The 20895-nt window shown below is 43.8% G+C and overlaps 1 protein-coding gene and 1 long non-coding RNA gene across 4 annotated transcripts in view; both read right to left on the reverse strand.

Moving 5' to 3' along the window:
- LOC132540421 (uncharacterized) overlaps positions 1-20895 on the reverse strand; it is a 216491-nt gene that overhangs the window by 69301 nt on the left and 126295 nt on the right. The window lies entirely within an intron of this gene.
- The window catches only part of DDR2 (discoidin domain receptor tyrosine kinase 2), a 158776-nt gene that overhangs the window by 69301 nt on the left and 68580 nt on the right, over positions 1-20895 (reverse strand). For all 3 annotated transcript variants that reach the window (XR_009551612.1, XM_007533311.3, XM_060198096.1), the window contains one exon: positions 2931-3048. Coding sequence is in view for 2 of the 3 variants with exons in the window: in XM_007533311.3 (XP_007533373.3) it covers positions 2931-3048 (118 nt within the window). In the remaining variant the exon portion in view is untranslated. The remainder of the gene's footprint in view (positions 1-2930; positions 3049-20895) is intronic.

A 20895-nucleotide genomic window follows, 5' to 3' on the forward strand; every position in this document is an offset into this window, starting at 1 on the left:
CCCCCTGACCAACTGCATTCTATTTCCACCTGTGGAGGTCCAGGTACTCCCCCTTGGTAATCCAGGGATCTGCCTTCACATGTCCTCCCAACCCAACATTTCCCGCATAGACGTGGGAGAGATCCAACCCTCTTTATGCCATGACAGGATTACCTTAAATCCAGGTGATGGAGGATGCCCTCCAGCAGGAATGGTCTTTACCTGCGGCAATAGACTTGCCCACAGTTTCTTACCAACCAACTGGACAGGCCGTTGTGCTCTGGCCTTTCTCTTGCCAGATGCTGACATCATCCCTGGGGATGAGCCTCTTCACATCCCCTCATTTGACCTCATTGGAGGGCGACATAAAAGAGCTATTGTCATGATACCCCTGTTAGTTGGTCTTGGTGTGACAGCTGGGGTGGCCACTGGGACCGCAGGTATTGGGATGGCATCCCATTTTTATAAAAAGCTCTCACTCCAGCTGGTAAACGACATGCAACTTGTCTCCAGTACCATTCTAGACCTCCAGAGACAGCTTGACTCCCTTGCTGAAGTGGTCCTGCAAAATCGTAGGAGATTAGATGTGCTTACAGCAGAAAAGGGAGGCCTTTGTTGGTTCTTACAGGAAAAGTGCTGTTTCTATGCCAACCAGTCTGGGATCATCCAAGACAAGATAAAGAAGCTTCAAGAAGATCTTGAGAAGAGGAGGAGAGAGTTCCAAGACAACCCCCTATGGACTGACCTCCATGGCCTGCTACCCTACTTCCTCCCCTTTCTAGGCCCCCTCCTTCTCCTTCTCCTCCTCTTAACCATGTGGCCTTGCTTGCTCAATAAAAGCGCACAGTTCATCCAGCAAAGGCTCGAGTAAATACGGCTTCACTAGGTTGAGGTCCACTATCACTGACTCAGGACTCTGGAGTCTGAAGGTTACGAACCCTCCCCAGCGCTCCAGTAGACCAATGACGGGTAAGATCTCAGAGAGACTGGGACAACCTAAGACAGGTCATGGAGCCAATATCCAGAAGCCAGCAGAGGCATGGTATCCAATGACGGGTAAGATCACTGGTGTGGTGACAACCTAAGACAGGAGCTATGCGACCTGGCATTACAAAAACAGAAGGGGGATATGTTGGGATCTGCTTGGCCCCGATCTAGGCCCAGCAGACATTCCGTAAGCCTGGCTGGAGTTTCGCTGATGGTCACTAACTTCCTCAGAGTGACACAGCATTTCCTGTAGGCCGTACCTAAATTCACCTCTGCCCTCCAGCTGATGATGCATAAAGAGCATAGGCCCCACTGACGGTGACGCCACCTCACACCACCTCTAACGTCATCTCACCCTACCTTCCCATCCCTGCCTCTACCCCCCGCCTATAAAAAATGGTCTTTTTCTCAATAAAGTGAGTCACTGCCTTGTCAGAACTCCTGACTTGGTGTGGTGTCTTTTCTCAAGTCGTCGGCACTCTCCCTCCCGCTCAGCCCCAGAAGGGGGGTCCGGCTGGTCCAGATCTCCCCTCCTCGAGACTACCTGTCAGGGAGAACCCTGACATTGATGGGCCTAGACCTCAAATAAATCACTCTCTCCATTGTTACCACTCATTTCTATCAGAAACAACACAATAGACCCCTTTGTGGGCCCCCATAGGACCTTGCCCTCAACTTGGATCAACAACGGCAGAGAATGTTCCATCCTCCGAAGGGAGGCTGGACAACATACTCTATGCTTCACCTGAGGAAGATGGGTCAATATTGTGGCAGCTTGGAACATTCCTACTCATGACCACAGAATGTGAGCTCAGATCTACAAGGATGCAGAGGTAACATAGGCTCCTAAGCTGATTATGGGCCCCAGATCACATCCAATCAATAGGGTTTACAGTCAACAGTATTTACACCCCTTTCCCATATTTGGGAGCTACTCTCTTCCCTGATCCAGCTTTCCGATCCTTCTGCCAGCTATGACATCATCTCCCCAGACAATAACTTGGATCCACTGGCATATCAGATTTCAGGCTCAGGGGCAAAAAGAAAAAGGAAGAAAAAAAAAAAAACAACTAGTATAGTCACAGGCCCTTTGGAATATAACTAAAATATGCCTACTAGATATCTACCAAATGGAGGACCCCCCAACTCTTCATCTGCACTATTCCAGCCTTTAGGTCCATGACTGGTCAACAATTTGTTTGGCTTTGTATGTTACCTCTCTTTTCAGCCACCAGGTTCCAGATGCCGACCAAACTTCCCTGGACAGACAACCCTACCAATGGGTCCTAGAGCTCTGCTTCCCCAATAGGGAAAGAGAAAGACAGGCTGGGAGTATGGATCAAACTTTCAAAGCCCATGTTCAGTGAGGAAGCAATTACAGAAGCCAGACCTTCAACCTTCTGCATCCCACAATGACCTTGGGTCCATACTCCCAGAGGATTAAAGAATAGGAAAGCTATCAGGGGAAGGGACTGGATGCAGAGTTCTGGTGGTGAGAATTGTGTGAAGTTGTACCCCTCTTATCCTATGGTTTAGTCAGTGTTCCCATTTTATAAATAAAAAAAAAAATTTTTTTAAAAAGAGAGAGGAAGGAAGGAAGGAAGAAAGGAAGGAAAAAGATGGGCAAATGAAAAAAGAAAGAATATTTAATTACTCTATATAGTACTCCTTAATATTTACCCTGGAAACATTAAGTTGCACAATTGGGAAAAAATAATAAAAATAAAATTCCCTCTTATTCTAGCCTACACTACATGAAAAACCCTTTCACAATATTCAGCATAAGATACAGAAAGTATATTTGTTTTTGTTCTTGCTGTGACTGTGCTTCACCAGGGAGATTAAAAAAACAAAAGAAAAGTAAGCCTTTGGTTCCGCTTGAGGGAGTTACCCCAAAAGAAGCAGTGATGGCCTTGAGTTGACCACAGCCCCCCATCAGCCATGGCCAGTGGTGGCTGTGTTACCTGGGTTGACCTGCGCTCTTGAAGAATCCAGAATCAGCAGCAGCAGCAGCAGCAGGAGCAGCAGCAAGGGCATTCTGGGAGTGGAGATCATCTCAGAAGGTGGTATTGGGACTGGAGCCTGCAGCCACAAAAGTTGATGCAAGGAAAGAAGAAAGAGAAGAAGAAGACATGAGCGAGGCAGGCACTGCCCACACAAATGAGTTTTGTGCTCTTACAGCATGTGTTTTAATAGTCAGACTTCAACTCAATAGATGTCAAGAGCTGAATGGGACCTCCAGTGGTATATAATGCAAGAACATTCAAATATATATATTTACCAGAGCATTGCTAAACCTTGGCTTATGGTGGTGCTGGGGAATCTCAGGCAAGGAAGTTGTTTTGCATCACCATTCTGCTATCTTCTCAATTCTACTAACTCATCTACTCTTGGGATTAAAATGAGCAGCACTATAGGCAGTCACAAAGTCTTGCTAGGATACTTACTCTAATTATATAACATATATCATAATCATGTTTTCACAATTTCTACATTTATTCCAGATCTAAATGATGTCAATTTGTGTGTTTTCCAAAAGATATAGAGTCAGTTTTTTTCATGATGTGTTATCCCTGGGATTCTGTATTTCATTATTATTTTTTTTTAAATTGCCACTAGGATTTTTGCTGGGCTCAGTGCAGACATGATGAATCCACTGATCCCAATGGCCATTTTTTACCTCCTCCCTTCTTTTATTTGATAGGACAGAGCAAAATCTAGAGAGAGACAGAACGAGAGAGATATGGAGAGAGAAATGAAGACACCCACAGTACTACTTCACCATTCATGAAACTTCCTCCCTGCAGGTGGGGACAGGGAACTTGAGCCTAGGTCCTGTGTACTCTACCAGGTGCACCAACACCTGGCCCTGGAATTCTGTATTTTTTAGTTTTCACAGACAACTTTTATCAAAAGGCCTATTCACCTCGGTCCTTACACGATGTATTAGAATTTAAACAACAATGTGAATCCATGTTTCACCTAATATAGATACAGAGGATTGCATATGGAAGTATTTATACACACATATACACACGCAGGTTAGTATACAAACATGTATCTCCTTACTCCATCAGCTGAGCATACTAGGAGCAAAGATACCCAAAAAGTAATAAGAAAACCTAGTGCCTACCTCTTAATTCCCAGCACCATTCTCTACTAAAAGCAGCTGGGGCCTTTGAAGAAAGAATTGCTTTATTACAGCAAAGTAGTTCACTTGGATAGTACACTGTTTTGCCTTGTGTGTGACCCAGGTCTGGGTCTGGCTCCCACTGTAATAAAGGAAGCTTTCGTGCTGTGATCTCTTTAACTTTCTCTCTGTGTGTCTATCTTTACCTGAGAAAAAGAGAAAAGAAATAGCTGCTTCCAGTACTGGACTAATTAATATACAAAATAAGCCTGGAAAGTACCAGAAATTTAGAATATGCAGACACATGTGAATGATTGGGGCTATATCAAAGGGACACAGGAACCAATGAAAGAGCTCCCAAGGAACAAAGTGGAACCAATTTGAGTAACAGAATAAATAAAGTGGCATTTGGCTATAGCTCCAGGTATAAAATAAATATCTACCAGTTCATGTAGATACAAATAAATGAGTAAATAAACAGGGGAGAAGAGATGATTCTCTGATGCAAAATAATAACGTAAGAATCTTTAAAACAAATAATTAATGAATATGTTCTCTGCTCCTTAGAGGGAGCATGTTCTCTGCTCCTTAGAGGGGACATGTAGCCACCCTGCCCTCCACTCCTTATATGTGTTCTCCTCTCTCTCTCTTTCTCTCTGAAAGGAGAAAGTACCTTTTTAGTGACCAATGCTTAGCCTCAGACTGTGACTCTCCAAAACCAATGACTGTTTCAGCTTCATTTGCTTGCAATTGCTAGGCAGCTCACAAGCCTAGAAGAACTGTAAACAGACCTACAAGCCCTGTGACTATACCCTCTCAATAATATGTCGAGGACTGTCTTGTGAACCGGTCACAGTAACGTAATGAGGCTTGTTTTCATCAATAAGGTAGCCAAGAGGGAGTAGTGTAAAGTGATCTGGGTATACTAGGCGCCCAAATGGCATGTGAACTTGAGGTTCATTATTCCAAATTCACAGAGATTTTGCCCTTGTTAGTCTGGGGTCTGGCCTTCACCATACTACACAGTCCTTTGAGTTGGCTCTACAAACTTTTCCCCCCTACCAAGACTTCTCTCCCACTCTACTTTTTACTTCACTCACCAGGGTTTGTTTCATCTTCCAGTTTCTTCTGCCTCGAGACCTCTGCCAAAAGATAAAAAGTTTCCTTCCTTGGCCTGGTTCAGATTTCCATTCCCTGCTCACCTCCTCAGCAAAATATTCCCTGGCCCTCTTCACGGCTGTGCACACTAAAAACATCTTTTTCCACTTAGAGACAATCAGTTTCTAATATAGGTTCATTGCTGTGGTTGTCGAATTAGATTCTTCCTCCCAGACCCTGGGAACTCCATGCTTATTCTATTCCACACTGCCTTCTCAGTACCTCCTAGAGAGCTGGATCAATGTTTGCAGAATGAGTTAATGATTCCTTGAGCCTCAGACTTAGTGTTTGCACCTGGTCATTCTATATTCCATCCTCTAAACATATGTATGCCCAAAACTGATGTGGCATGTACAAAATTCAACTTATAATGGATTAGAGACTTAAATGTAAGGTCAGGAACTTTAAACACCCTAACAGAAAACAGCAAAATGCTGCAAGTCAGTGGTCTTGACAATAGTTTCAGAGATTTGACACCAAAAACAAATAAAACAACAAAATAAACAAGAGGAGACTCTGTTAACTTCAAGAGACTCTCCAACAAAGAAAAATGATTAACAGAATGAAAGGGCCACCCCTGGAGTGGGGGAAATATTTGCAGATCCTCTATCTGATTAACAAACTAATATGTGAAATATACAACTCAACTCAGAAACAACTCATTAGCAAAAAAATTATTGCCCTGATTTAAAAAAGGGAAAAGCACTTGAGTAAAAATTCCTCCAAGGAATGCATATATCTGCCCAACAAGTGTACATAAACACTCAGCATCACGCTAATTAAAACCATGGTGGCTATCAACTCATACCTATCAGAAAGAAAAGAAACAAAAACAGATATTGTCAAGGAGATAAAAAGATTTGAATGCTATAGTGCAACATTTTTTTTAAATAACAAAAACTTGGAGAACTCTCTTTCAATTGGGAGTGCTATAAGTTATCATCCATTCTTGCTATGAAATAATATGTAGTGGTTAAAAAAGTATGAGTTAGCTTTAACTGAGCTTCATGGGTAGACATACATAGCATACTTTTTTTCCAAGGTGATTATTTTTATTTATTTATTTTTATTTTTAAAATGAAAATATTGACAAGACCATAGGATAGAAGGGGTACAATTCCACCCCAGATCACATCAATTCGATGGGGTTTACAATCAACAATATTTATACACCTTTCCCATATTTGGGGAGCTACTCTCTTCCCTTATCCAGTTTTCTGGTCCTTCTGCCAGCTATGACATCATCTCTCCAGACAATAATTAGAATCCACCTGTATATCAGAATTTCAGGCTCAGGCAAAACAAAACAACAACAACAATAAAAAAAAACCACTAGTATAGCCAAAGGCCCTTTGGAATATAACTAAAATATGCCTACTAGATATCTACAAAACAGACACCCCCACCCCCAACTCTTCATCTGCACTATTCCAGCCTTTAGGTCCATGATTGGTCAGCAATTTGTTTGGCTTTGTATGTTAACTCTCTTGTCCACCACCAGGTTCCAGATGCTAGCATGATGCCAACCAAACTTCCCTGGACAAACAACCCCACCAATGTGTCCTGGAGTTCCACTTCCCCAGAGCCCTTCCCCACTGGGGAAAGAGAAAGACAGGCATATGGGAGTATGGATCAACCTTTCAATGCCCATGTTCAGCAAGGAAGCAATTATAGAAGCCAGACCTTCAACCTTCTGCATCCCACAATGACCTTGGGTCCATACTCCCAGAGGATTAAAGAATAGGAAAGCTATCAGGGGAGGGGGATGGGATACAGAGTTCTGGTGGTGAGAATTGTGTGAAGTTGTACCCCTCTTATCCTATGGTTTAGTCAATGTTCCCTTTTTATAAATAAAAAATTAAAGAAAAGAAGGGGTACAATTCCACACAATTCGCACCACCCGAATTCTGTATCCAATCCCCTCCCTTGTTAGCTTTTCTATTCTTTATACCTCTGGGACTATGGACCCAGCGTCATTACTGGGTGCTAAAGGCGGGAGGCTTCTGTAATTGCTTCCCTGATGAACATGGGCATTGGCAGGTCATTCCATACTCCCAGCCTGTCTCTCTCTTTCCCTAGTGGGGTGCGGGTCTGGGGAGATGGGGCTCCAGGGCACATTGGTGGAGTCATCTGCCCAGGGAAGTCAGGTTGGCAGCATGGTAACATTTGGAACCTGGTGGCTGAAAAAGAGTTAAGATATAAAGTAGAACAAATTGTTGACTAATCATGAACCTAAAGGCAAGAATATTGCAGATGAAGATTTGGGGGTCTTTGTTTTAGAAATAGCTAGTAGGTCTATTTTAGGTATATTCCAAGGGACCCATGACCTCGCTAGTTTTTGCCTAAGCCTGACATCTAATATGCAGGTGGACCCAGGTTACTGTCTGGGGAGGTGGTGTCATAGTTGGAAAAAGCTGGATCAGGGAAGAGAGTAGCTTCCAAATATGGGAAAAGTATGTAGGTATTGTTAACTATAAACCCCATTGATTTGATCTAGGGTCGTTATTCAGCAAGGAGCCTATGTAATCTCTGCATCCCTGTAGGTCTGGGCTCACATTCTGTGGTCATGGCTAGGAACATCCCAGGTTGTACTAATTTCAGGACCCATCTTCCCCAGGTGGTAGGTAGAGTGTTATCCAACCTCCCTATCCTTGTTGATACACATTGAGGGCAAGGTCCTATAAGGGCCCACAAAGGGTTACATTATGTTGTTCCTGATGGAGATGACCAGTGACAGTAGAGAGAGGGATCTGTTAGAGTTTTAGGCCCATCATGTCTGTGTGGGAATCCCAGGACTCCTTGACTAGGTCCCCAGGTGATGGGGTGGCCTGGTAATGATTAAACAGTCATCTTTAAAGTAATAGCATGTTTTTTTAAGTGAGCAGATGGGTTGCAGCATTTGTGCATGTCATGTTATAGAGCTTTATGGACACACACACACACAAATTCACACACATTTAGTGTGCATAAAAGACCTAGAACTTTAAACATCACACTAATATCAAGCTTCACTCTAGTGCTCAGGCATGTCAGAATCAAGGGGGTATCTGGGATAGGGGTGGTTCCTTCAGAGACTTAGTAGGGGAGACTGGGGATCAAAAGGTCACCTCAGGGTTGAGAAGATAGCATATTTTACTAAACACCCACCCATTTGTCTATCCATCCATCTATCTAATCATCCACCCACTTTCTACATGCCTACCTATGTATCTATCTATCTACCTACCTATGTATGTATGTATGTATGTATCTATCAATATATCTAATCATCCACCCACTCTCTTATCTATGTAGGTATCTATCCATCAATACACCTGTATATTTGTCTATCTAGTCATCCACCCACTTGTTTGTCTATCTCTCTATCTTTGCATCTATCATCTAATTATGTACCCACTTGCCTATGGATCTAATCTATTTATCTATTTCAATCTATCATACCACCATATCTCTCTTGTGTGTGTGTTCATTTTCCTAATAAAAGGAGACATCAAAGTAGTAGGGGATGTTTGCTTCACCATGCTGAGATCCTGGGGTTAGGGACTTGTGTGTGTGTGAGGTGGGAGATATTTGTTTCCTGTTCACTTTTTCTCACTCCACAGCCTGAAATTACTGCAGCCCTGTCTCATCCTGTTTGAGCTGAGAAAAACTAGCCCCTGGGGACACAGTTTGCCTCTCGAGGCTATTGATAGAGTATGAGCTGCCCCCAGGAGTGACTAGTCTAGGGCTGTAGGTGACACAGTCCCACCTATGTGGATTCTCCATAGACTGGCAGAATGATCAGAGGTTTTCTTTTCACAGGGATATGGAGTATTCCGGAATGAGGCTTCTGGAAGTTCCCTCAAATACCAAGATAGTATATAGGCTTGACCTTCTAGAGTCTGATCTTCTGTTCCTGACAATTTCTGGTTGTGGTCACTGTACTCCTCTATGTTTGACTTCCCACTGACTTCCTTTATATCCTGGTGGCTTTGGCCATGGTTTGTCCAGATGCTGGTGGCATCCTGAGATGCAAAACCCATTGGACAGAAGGACACCCATACTCCAGCTCCCATTTAAGTTTCCTTGGAATCTTCATCTAGCTCAACTAAGGGAGGGGATTTCAAGATGTGAAGATGAAGTGGTTTCTTGACCACAGGGACACATTTTCTCTTATCCACAGAGCCATCAATATCCATTAGAACATAGTGAGCTGTGGGGAGGTAGATAAGTACATGATAGATAGATGATAGACAGATTGTAGATGGTTACACGGGTAGATAAACACAAATGGGCAGATGAAATGGGCAGATGGTATATGTATGTATGCATGTAAATAGACGATAGGCAAAGGGGTGAATAATCAGGTAGGTAGGTAACAGTCAGATACAGATTTAGATGATATAGATTTAGATACACAAGGAAACATTTTCATAAATGTAGCTGCACTTGTTTGGAAAAGTGACACTATAATTCCCACCCTGTGATGACGCCCTAAGTAGGAGGATATTAACCCTTGGGGTCTTTTCCTCCAACCAAACAGGAAGTGTGAGCACCTCTTCCTATACCTCTTGGCCATGACCAGAACTCATAAGCAGAGAACTAGCTCTCTTCTTCAAGTCTGAAGCAGTCCTAGAGGCATAGCCTACTTTAAGAAACATCTAAACCTCACCCACACTGCAGATGTCTTCTAAGCAGAATGCCTGTAGTCCATTAAGAATAGCATTCAGCTGACAGAAAGCTTTCCTCTATTCATCAAACCTACAAATCATTGTGTGAGCACCTACCTTATAAACAGTACTAAAGGCTCCTTTGGTGGGTTCCTCTGAATAGTGAGTCCACCCAGTATGCTTGAAATAGAATTCAAGTCTTTCCTAAAAGCAATTTATCCTCTACTTTTCAGAAAGAACTGCTTGTGTAGCAGAGAACCTCAGATAGGCATAAGGTGACTCTCCCCCAGAGCTAGACACAACTAGTACTTTGCTAAGGAGGCAGAAGATACAGATTTCCTGAGGGAATTTTTGTACCATGCCTGGAAGAGAAGAGACACCTACACCCTGGAAATTCACACCAGGACTACAGCCTAGAGTGCCCTCCAACACAGAAGGGCTTTCCCGGAAGGAAAGGGTGAGACACAGAAGGTGAAAGTGTAAGGGAAGTGAGGTAACAGATGGTCACATCAGAGCAGAGATATGAAATGCACACCATACACATTCAGTTGTGCCTGGTGATATGTGACATGTGGCCAGGTCAGAGTATGTGACCAAGGCGAAGTAGGGTATGTAGCCAAGGTTAGGGCTTGACAAAGGTCATGGAAGAAGAAGAAAGCCTCCCTTCAATAAATGGTGCTGGGAAAAACTGGGTTGAAACATGCAAAAGAAACTGAACCACTGGGAGTCAGGCAGTAGCACAGTGGACTAAGCACATGTGGCACAAAGTGCAAGGACCAGTGTAAGGATGCTGGTTTGAGCCCCCGGCTCCCCACCTGCAGGGGAGTCACTTCACAGGCAGTGAAGCAGGTCTGCAAGCGGCTGTCTTTCTCTCCCCTTCTCTGTCTTCCCCTCCTCTCTCCATTTCTCTCTGTCCTATCTTACAACAACGACATCAATAACAACAATAATAACTACAAAAACAATAAAAACAAGGGCAACAAAAGGGAAATATATATATAAGAAACTGAACGGCTTTATCTCATCAGAAACAAAAATCAACTCCAAATGGATCAAGGACCTGGATGTTAGACCAGAAACTATCAAATACTTAGAGGAAAACATTGGTGAAACACTTTCCCACCTAAACCTCAAGGACATCTTTGATGATACAAACCCAATTTGAAGGAAGACTAAAACAAAAACAAATCAATGGGACTGCATCAGAGTGAAAAGCTTCTGCACAGCCAAAGAAACTATCACTCAAACAAAGAGACCCCTCACAGAATGGGACAAGATCTTCACATGCCATACATCGGACAAGAGACACCAAAATATCACCAAAATATATAAAGAGCTCACCAAACTTAGCAACAAAAAAGCAAATGACCCCATCCAAAAATGGGCAGAAGATATGAACAGAACATTCACTACAGAAGAGATCCAAAAGGCTAACAAACACATGAAAAGTTCCTCCAGATCACTGATTGTCAGAGAAATGCAAATAATGACAAAACTGAGATACCACCTCACTCCTGTGAGAATGGCATACATCAAAAAGGACAGCAGCAACAAATGCTGGAGAGGCTGTGGGAACAAAGGAACCCTTCTGCACTGCTGGTGGGAATGTAAATTTGTTCAACCTCTGTGGAGAGCAGTCTGGAGAACTCTCACAAGGCTAGACATGGACCTTCCATAGGACCCAGGAATTCCTCTCCTAGGGATATACTCCAAGGACTCCATAACACCCAACCAAAAAGGTATGTGTACACCTATGTTCATAGCAGCTCAATTCATAATAGCTAAAACCTGGAAGCAACCCAGGTGCCCAATAACAGATGAATGGCTGAGAAAGCTGTGGTATATATACACAATGGAATACTATGCAGCTATTAAGAACAATGAACCCACCTTCTCTGACCCATCTTGGTTAGAGCTAGGAGGAATTATGTTAAGTGAGCTAAGTCAGAAAGACAAAGATGAGTATGGGATGATCCAACTCATAAATAGAAGTTGAGAAAGAAGAACAGAAAGGGAAACTCAAAGCATGATTTGACTGAGTTTGGAGTAGGGCACCAGAGTAAATATCTCTGGGTGGAGGGTGAGGGTAGATGTTTGGCTTCACTGGTGGTGGGGGGTGGTGAAGGGGGAAGGATGGGGTGGGACACAGTCTTTTGATGGTGGGAATGGTTTTTATGTACACTCCTATTAACTTGTAAAAAAAAGAATAGAAAAGAAAAAGAAAAAGAAAGCAAGGAAAAGAAAAGAAAAGAAAAGAAAAGGAGAGAAAAAGAAGAAAGCCCATAGGCCATCTAGGGACAGAGGTTGGGGGTATTGTTACTGGAAAAAAAACCCTGGTGCAGCTTCAAAGTGTTACAACTCTAGCTTAGCTAAGAATGAGACGGGAGCTGGAGGGCAGGGAGTTACATTTATTTCAAGTCCTAGGATCAGGTGGATTTATACCACACCTGACTGTTCTTCCACTCTGGCTTACAGCTTTTATCCTTTTCAAACTGGGCATGGTGTGAGCTGATTGGTTACAGGGCAAGTTTCAAAGGGGTGCAGGCTGATGGTTGGTTACAGAATGTTCTGAATCAAAGGCACAAGTGGATTGGCCACAGTTTCTGCCAGAAGTGTACTGATTCCGGGAAATATGGGATTACTTATTTCAGTTTTCCACCCTGCTGAGTCATTTTGACTTCAGATTCAATGGGGGAGGGGAGAGTGATCTTTGGGGTATTTAATAGTCAGCAAACAAATATGCAGAAATGAGTTTGGCTTGGGCAAGAGGTGGACACACACACAGACACACACACACACACACACACACACACACACACACAGCCATCCCAAACATTCTGATGTTTCTTCTTGATTTCCAAGGTTTTGTGAGATTCTTTCTCATTCCCAACTCGCTCTTGTGGCTGCTGCCACCACCTCACCACCCCCATTATACTTCTCACCGTGTAGTCTCGGAATTCCTCCTCGACACCACTTCCAGGTCATAGTAATCAATTTCCTCTCCCAACCCTCTAACTTAGCATATCCATAGAGTGCTTCCTGATGGTGCTTGTCTAAGTGTGTGGAAACCCTCTTTCCTCCATGAAACTGATTTCTAGGGAGCAGGGGGCAAGAGCAAGCATATTTTACAGCTCTCAGTGGTTCAGAGTGAAATGAGGAATGTCAGATAGCATAGTGGTTATGCAAGAAGATTTTAAAAAAATTTTTTTAATTATTTATTTTATTTTTGAGAGAGATGCAGAGAGAAAGACACAGAGAGAAACACCAGAGCACTGCTCAGCTCTGGCTTATAGTGGTGCGGGGGATTGAACCTGGGACTTTGGAGCCTCAGGCATCAAAGTCTCTTTGCATAACCATTATGCTATCTACCCCTGCCTGCAAGAAGATTTTCATGCCTGTGACTCTTAAATCCTAGGTTCAATCCTAGGTACCGCCATAAACCAGATTTGAGCAGTACTCTGGTAACAAGGAAGGGAAGAAGGAAGTAAAGAAAAAAAAATAGCAGATTCTGGCTCCAGTGCTCCAATGATAAGGCAGGCAGTACTGTGGGAATTATGTAAATTTTCTCAGAGCAACTCTGTCAGGTATTGTATTGTTATCATGTTCAGTTTGCAGGTAGGCACTAGGGCACAGGCAGGAGATGGTCTGTTCAGGACCATGTGGGATCAGGTGCAGTGCTTCTGGACAGGTGGAAACTCCTGGAGTGACTGAGATAGTGTGGGACCATGCCCACCCCTAGACAGATAGCCCAACTCTTAGCTTATCGAGAAATTCCCAACATGCACAAAGCTATGCTAAACTGTACCTGCACACTGCAGACAAGTGAGTCTGGCTTTGGGGGACTGCCCCCTGACCCTGGTCCTACCATAAAGCTATCTCCTTTGCCTTCCTTGGCACCTCTTGGGTCCTTGACCTCAGAACTGGGTTTGACACCCAGTGTGGAGAGGCTCAGGGTGCCTTTCACAGCACACAAGGGTCACAGGGCAGTGGGGTTTGGGCAGGGATGGGGGGGGGGACTCCCTAACTCTCAAAGTTTAGTCGGCATGAAGGATCTACATAATCAAGAAACAGATATGATATTTCAAAGACAAAACAGAAGCCTCAGAAGGATCTAGAATAAGTGACAGCAACTCCACCAGGACCTAAGTTTGACTCTGGCTCTGCCACCCACTGAGAAGCAACCCCTTTTCCTCAGCCTCCTCTGTGCACAAGTAGGGTTCTGGGGAGCTGGAGAGCTCTGAGCTCCTCTACCTGAAGTCTTCAGTTCTATTTGCATATTAGCTGAGTTCTTGATTTTTCAGCTCCCCCCCCCCACCTGCCCACCCCATAGAACTGCCTGGCCTAGTTCCTCCTATATCAAATAAGCAAGAGCTTTTGTGGATTTAAACACCACAAAACAAAAACATCAAAACAGCAGGGTTCCTAGTACTTCCCTGCCCAGACCACAGAGCCAGTAGGAGCAGATGCCAAGTGAGGCCAGCCACCCACCTCTCAGGAACCCACTTGTCGCAGCAGTGCAGGTCCCTGGTGGCTGGGCTGCTCAAAGCCCAGCACAGGGACACCTTCAGGGTCACTTGGGGACTCAGAGGGCCTGGCCAGAGTGGGCCTGGAGGCCTGGGCCCTGGATCTACTACAGAGATGTGAGGGCCAGGCACAAGGCCTCAAGAACCACAGTTCCACCTCTAGGAGACCACAGATGTCTAGCCAAAGGTCTCCCCTAAAAGGGAGCCCGCTCAGGGAGTTAGGGGCAGAGAGACAATCATTCCCGGGACCAGAAGGGGCTGGCAGATAAGCAGAAAGGCTTGGAGCCCATACTATCTCCCTGGGGGATTCCCCCCCCAACACACACACACACACACACACACACACACACACACACACACACAATCATGAACCAGCCTTTAGGACCTGATAGACCCCAGAGTGACTCCCTGAACTGGGACCATGCTGCTCAGCTACCTTGGAGACTCTGGGAAGGCCACTCTGGCTATTGACAGGCCTTGTTGGAAGGAGACTTGACCTTAGAAATTGCTAGAGGAGTGAAGGCAGTCACATACCACTCTCCTCTATGTAGAATATACAGGCCCTACTGCGTATACACAACCCCAAGTATCTGATCCCCACTCCTGGATCACAGTATTTACATGAACAAGGTGACAAGGTTGGGGTTAGGGAGAAGCGTTCTGGTAACAAGCTGCCCCCATACCATGAGCCCTTCTTCAGGGTTGTCGGGCTACCTTCGCGGGGAGAGACAACCAGGGACTCATGGCTGAGTGGTACGCAGTTCAGTCTTTATTTATGTAGAATGCAGCACAATCTAAACTATCTCTAATCACAATCTTGTCCTTATATATCCTGAGGCAGAAGAGTCAGGTCCGAAGAAGATGTACATAGGATAGGGGGTGGGGAGAAGGAAAAAGTGTGCAAAACAGTGAGGATTAAACCAATGCCCTGGAGGCAGGGCGGTGCTTAGTTAACAGTGGTTATGTAAATAGAATACAGTATTAAGCAGGGGGGGTTAAACCAATGAAACAGAAGGGGTCTTAGAAGCAGAATTTAGAAGCATACTAACACAGGGTGCCCCCACTAGCAAAGAAACCTTGAGGAGATTCATAATTTAGGCTGGATAGCAAAGGACATGGGTAGCTTTTCCCCCAAATATTGGTTCTTTGCAAGAGGTGGCTTCTTAACAAGGTGAGATCATTTGAAAAGGACTCCCCCCCACACCTAAGGACATCTAATCTTTGATAAGGGGGCCCAAAGTATTAAATGGAGAAAGGAAGCTCTCTTCAATAAATGATGCTGGGAAAACTGGGTTTGAAACATGCAGAAGAATGAAACTGAACCACTTTATCTCACCAGAAACAAAAATCAACTCCAAATGGATCAAGGACCTGGATGTTAGACCAGAAACTATCAAATACTTAGAGGAAAACATTGGTGGAAAACTTTCCCACCTATACCTCAAGGACATCTTTGATGATACAAACCCAATTGCAAGGAAGACTAAAACAGAAACAAACCAATGGGACTACATCAAATTGAGAAGCTTCTTCACAGCCAAAGAAACTATCACACAAACAAAGAGACCCCTCACAGAATGGGACAAGATCTTCACACGCCATACATCAGATAAGAGACTTATCACCAAAATATATAAAGAGCTCACCAAACTTAGCAACAAAAAAGCAAATGACCCCATCCAAAAATGGGCAGAAGATATGAACAGAACATTCACTATAGAAGAGATCCAAAAGGCTAACATACACATGAAAAGTTCCTCCAGGTCATTGATTGTCAGAGAAATGCAAATAATGACAAAACTGAGATACCACCTCACTCCTGTGAGAATGGCATACATCAAAAAGGACAGCAGCAACAAATGCTGGAGAGGCTGTGGGAACAAAGGAACCCTTCTGCACTGCTGGTGGGAATGTAAATTTGTTCAACCTCTGTGGAGAGCAGTCTGGAGAACTCTCACAAGGCTAGACATGGACCTTCCATAGGACCCAGGAATTCCTCTCCTAGGGATATACTCCAAGGACTCCATAACACCCAACCAAAAAGGTATGTGTACACCTATGTTCATAGCAGCTCAATTCATAATAGCTAAAACCTGGAAGCAACCCAGGTGCCCAACAACAGATGAATGGCTGAGAAAGCTGTGGTATATATACACAATGGAATACTATGCAGCTATTAAGAACAATGAACCCACCTTCTCTGACCCATCTTGGTTAGAGCTAGGAGGAATTATGTTAAATGAGATAAGTCAGAAAGATAAAGATGAGTATAAGGCGATTCCACACATAAACAGAAGTTGAGAAAGAAGAACAGAAAGGGAAACTCAAAGCATGATTTGACTGAGCTTGGAGTAGGGCACCAGAGTAAATATCTCTGGGTGGAGGGTGAGGGTAGATGTTTGGCTTCACTGGTGGTGGGGGGTGGCAAAGGGGGAAGGATAGGATAGGACACAGTCTTTTGGTGGAGAAAATGGTGTTTATGTACACCCCTATTAATTTGTAGTCATATAAATCACTATTTAATTAATATGAGAGGGGAAAAATTGATTGTATGTCTCAAACTTTTTTTTTTTTCCTCCAGGGTTATTGCTGGGCTCGGTGCCTGCACCATGAATCCACTGCTCCTGGAGGCCATTTTTCCCCCTTTTTGTTGCCCTAGTTGTTGCAGCCTCCTTGCGGTTATTATTGCCATTGTTGACGTTGCTTTGTTGTTGGATAGGACAGAGAGAAATGGAGAGAGGAGGGGAAGACAGAGAGAGAGGGGAGAGAAAGATAGACACCTGCAGACCTGCTTCACCGCCCGTGAAGCGACTCCCCTGCAGGTGGGGAGCCGGGGGCTCGAACCGGGATCCTTACGCCGATCCCTGCGCTTTGCGCCACATGCGCTTAACCCACTGCGCCACCACCCGACTCCCTCAAACTTTTTAAAGCATAGACTGAGTCTTTTTAATACATAGGATGAGTCTTTGATATGTTGACTCTCTCATAAGCCTAGAAAGACCAGGGAGAACAGAAGCAACTAGTGGCACAGCTATATACAAATAATAACAAAGGACATAAATTATGGTAATGTTGTGTATGATACAGCAAATCCTAACAAAGGGATATTCCAAAGTCAACACCAATTCATACCAAATGATATTGCATCCACAGATCCCAACCTAATCAATGCAACAAATACCACCTCAGCATGATTTACTTCAGACTGTGTCCAGAGATTAAAGGCATGGAATGTCAACCCTCCAGCTTCATTACTCAGGTGAGATTTTTCCTTACATAGTATTCTCTAATTCCATTCAGGTCATTCACTTCCTAACAATGTCTCAAAACCTAGATATAGACCAGGTCCCGTGAGATAGAGCATATGTTCACATGTAGTCATAAATTAGGGCAAAATATATACCTGAAAGCAAAAGTACACAATTGTACAATTGTATAAAGTTCCTAAGGAAATACTGTCTACTTAGACTTAGATACCCTCCTCACCTACTTCCTATTACAGCTCCCTCACTCAGTCCAAAGCTAACTTTAGCAAAGCAAGGACTGAAAAAGCTGAATAAGGGCAAGAGACTTGCATACTTTAATGATAACTCTTTAGTCACTATCAGGCCACCCCATCAGCTGGCGTCCTATTCGGGGAGTCCTGAGATTTATTTGGGCCTAGACCTCAAATAAATCCCTCTCTCTATTGTTACCAGTCTTCCCTATCAAGAAGAACAAAGTAGACCCCTTTGTGGGCCCCCATAGGACCTTGCCCTCAACTTGGATCAACAATGGCAGAGAATGTTCCATCTTCTGAAGGGAGGATGGACAACATACTCTATGCTATACCTGAGGAAGATGGGTCGATATTGGGGCAGCTTGAAATGTTCCTACTCATGACCACAGAATGTGAGCTCAGATTTACAAGGATGAAGAGGTCACATAGGCTCCTAAGCTGATTATGGGCCCCAGATCACATCCAATCAATAGGGTTTACAGTCAACAGTATTTATACCCCTTTCCCATATTTGGGAGCTACTCTCTTCCCTGATCCAGCTTTCTGGTCCTTCTGCCAGCCATGACATCAACTTCCCAGACAATAACTTGGACCCACTGGCATATCAGATTTCAGGCTCAGGGGCAAAAAGAAAAAAGGAATAATAAAAAAAATACCTCGAACCCCAGCTCCCCATCTGCAGGGGAGTCACTTCACAGGCGGTGAAGCAGGTCTGCAGGTGTCTATCTTTCTCTCCTCCTCTCTGTCTTCCCCTCCTCTCTCCATTTCTCTCTGTCCTATCCAACAACGACAACAACAATAATAACTACAACAATAAAACAACAAGGGCAACAAAAGGGAATAAATAAATAAAATAATTTTTTTTTAAAAACCCACAAGTATAGCCACAGGCCCTTTGGAATATAACTAAAATATGCCTACTAGCTATCTACCAAATGGAGGACTCTCCAACTCTTCATCTGCACTATTCTAGCCTTTAGGTCCATGATTGGTCAACAATTTGTTTGGCTTTGTATGTTACCTCTCTTTTCAGCCACCAGATTCCAGATGCTAGCATGATGCCAACCAGACTTCCCTGGACAGACAACCCCACCAATGTGTCCTAGAGCTCTGCTTCCCCAGAGCCCTGCCCTACTAGGGAAAGAGAGAGGCAGACTGGGACTATAGATCGACCAGTTAACGCCCATGCTCAGCGAGGAAGCAATTACAGAAACCAGACCTTCAACCTTCTGCATCCCACAATTACCTTGGGTCCATACTCCCAGAGGGTTAAAGAATAGGAAAGCTATCAGGGGGAGGGGATGGGATATGGAGATCTGGTGGTGGGAATTGTGTGCAGTTGTACCCCTCTTATCCTATGTTTTTGTTAATGTTTCCTTTTTATAAATAATAAAAAGTAAATAAAAAAGGACTTCCAGTGGATGCTCTCCAGTCAAATGAAGGGTTGGATAACATTTAATGTGACCAGGAATGATCCCAGTGCCTCTGTGTATGGAATACAGCAGAGTAGTCTCCTGGATCAGGTTTTTTTTTTTTTAGTAAATTAAAAATATATATTTTATATAGACAGAGAGAAATTGATGTGGAAGAGAAAATAAGATAGAAGCAGAAAATAAAGGGAGACACATACACTACTGCTACACCACTCATGAAGCTTTCCCCCTGCAGGTGGGGATCAGGAGCTTGAACGCAGGTTCTTATGCATGGTAACGTGTACTCTGTCAGGTTGGAGAACCTCCTGCCTCCTAGTTCACTTTTTGTTATATATATATATATATTTTTGAGAGAGAGAAAGACAACATAGAACAACTCCACTATCCATGGAGCTCACCCAAATGCCACTCATGGTGCCAGGGCTCAAACCCAGAGCCTCGTGAACATCAGATCCCCAAGCAGGGTTACGGGACATAGTCTGACATAGAAGAGAGAAGGATCCTGTGACTTAATTGAAAAAACTGTTAATTAAACTGATAGCTATGACTGGCAGAATGGCTCACTGTGACAGTTTTTTTGCTCTGTCATGTGTGTTTCCCATTTTTAAGGCCAACCCCCACTGCACTGAAGAAACCTTTGGTGCTGTGGCTTCTTTTATTCTCTGCCTCTCTGCCACTATATAGAAAAATAAAATAAAAGGGTGGATTTAAAAAGATGGAAAATAAACTGATGGCAGACACGAAACCTCAAAGAATGATCATTTATGGCCCTGTAACCATGCAACTTAGAAACACACGGACACACACACACACACACACCAGCACCTCCCACCTTATGCGTCGATCACCTGACCCAGGTTTTGTGACCACAGTGTTCTGTGAGGACTATGCTCTTATAGAACTGGATTGTTTCAATTAATTCTGAACTTTGGTGAGATAGGAGATCTGGAGGCCAAAACCAGATCATTTTTCCAAGACACTAGGCTCATTCTATCCATTTAATGCCACTTCAGATTTATACAAAATAATTCAATCGACTGTGGTCTACCATAAAATCCTGATGCTATTTGTGTTTTAGCTACAAACAGACACTGGAAAGTTACCTGCATCTTTCAGTTTCTCCTATCATGACCTGATGTCCCCGAAGCTTAAATTATTTATCAGAGTCTTCAATATCACTGACATGGAAACCATCATGGTTCAGTGATTCTCCTATTTCATCGAGTTAGCATGGGAGATGGAACATGGGGAAGAAGACATTGCTTTGTCATGTACTGTGGGACTTCTTCTTCTGTCTCTGGAGCAGCTGTGAGCAATTGGAGACCAACTGACCCTCGGTAACACTCACTGCTGCTATTAACAAGAACATCTCCTCTGCAGCCCTGGGAGGTAGTGCAGCAGGTAAAGTGTTGGACTGTCAAGCTTAAGGTCCTGAGTTTAGTCCCTGGCATTGCATGTGCCAGTGTGATGCTCTGGTTCTCACCTCTGTCTTCTCTCACAGTGACTGATGTGTTGTGATCCCTATACCTAATATAGA

The sequence above is a fragment of the Erinaceus europaeus genome, chromosome 9 (genome assembly GCF_950295315.1).
Source record: "Erinaceus europaeus chromosome 9, mEriEur2.1, whole genome shotgun sequence".
Classification (NCBI taxonomy): domain Eukaryota; kingdom Metazoa; phylum Chordata; class Mammalia; order Eulipotyphla; family Erinaceidae; genus Erinaceus; species Erinaceus europaeus.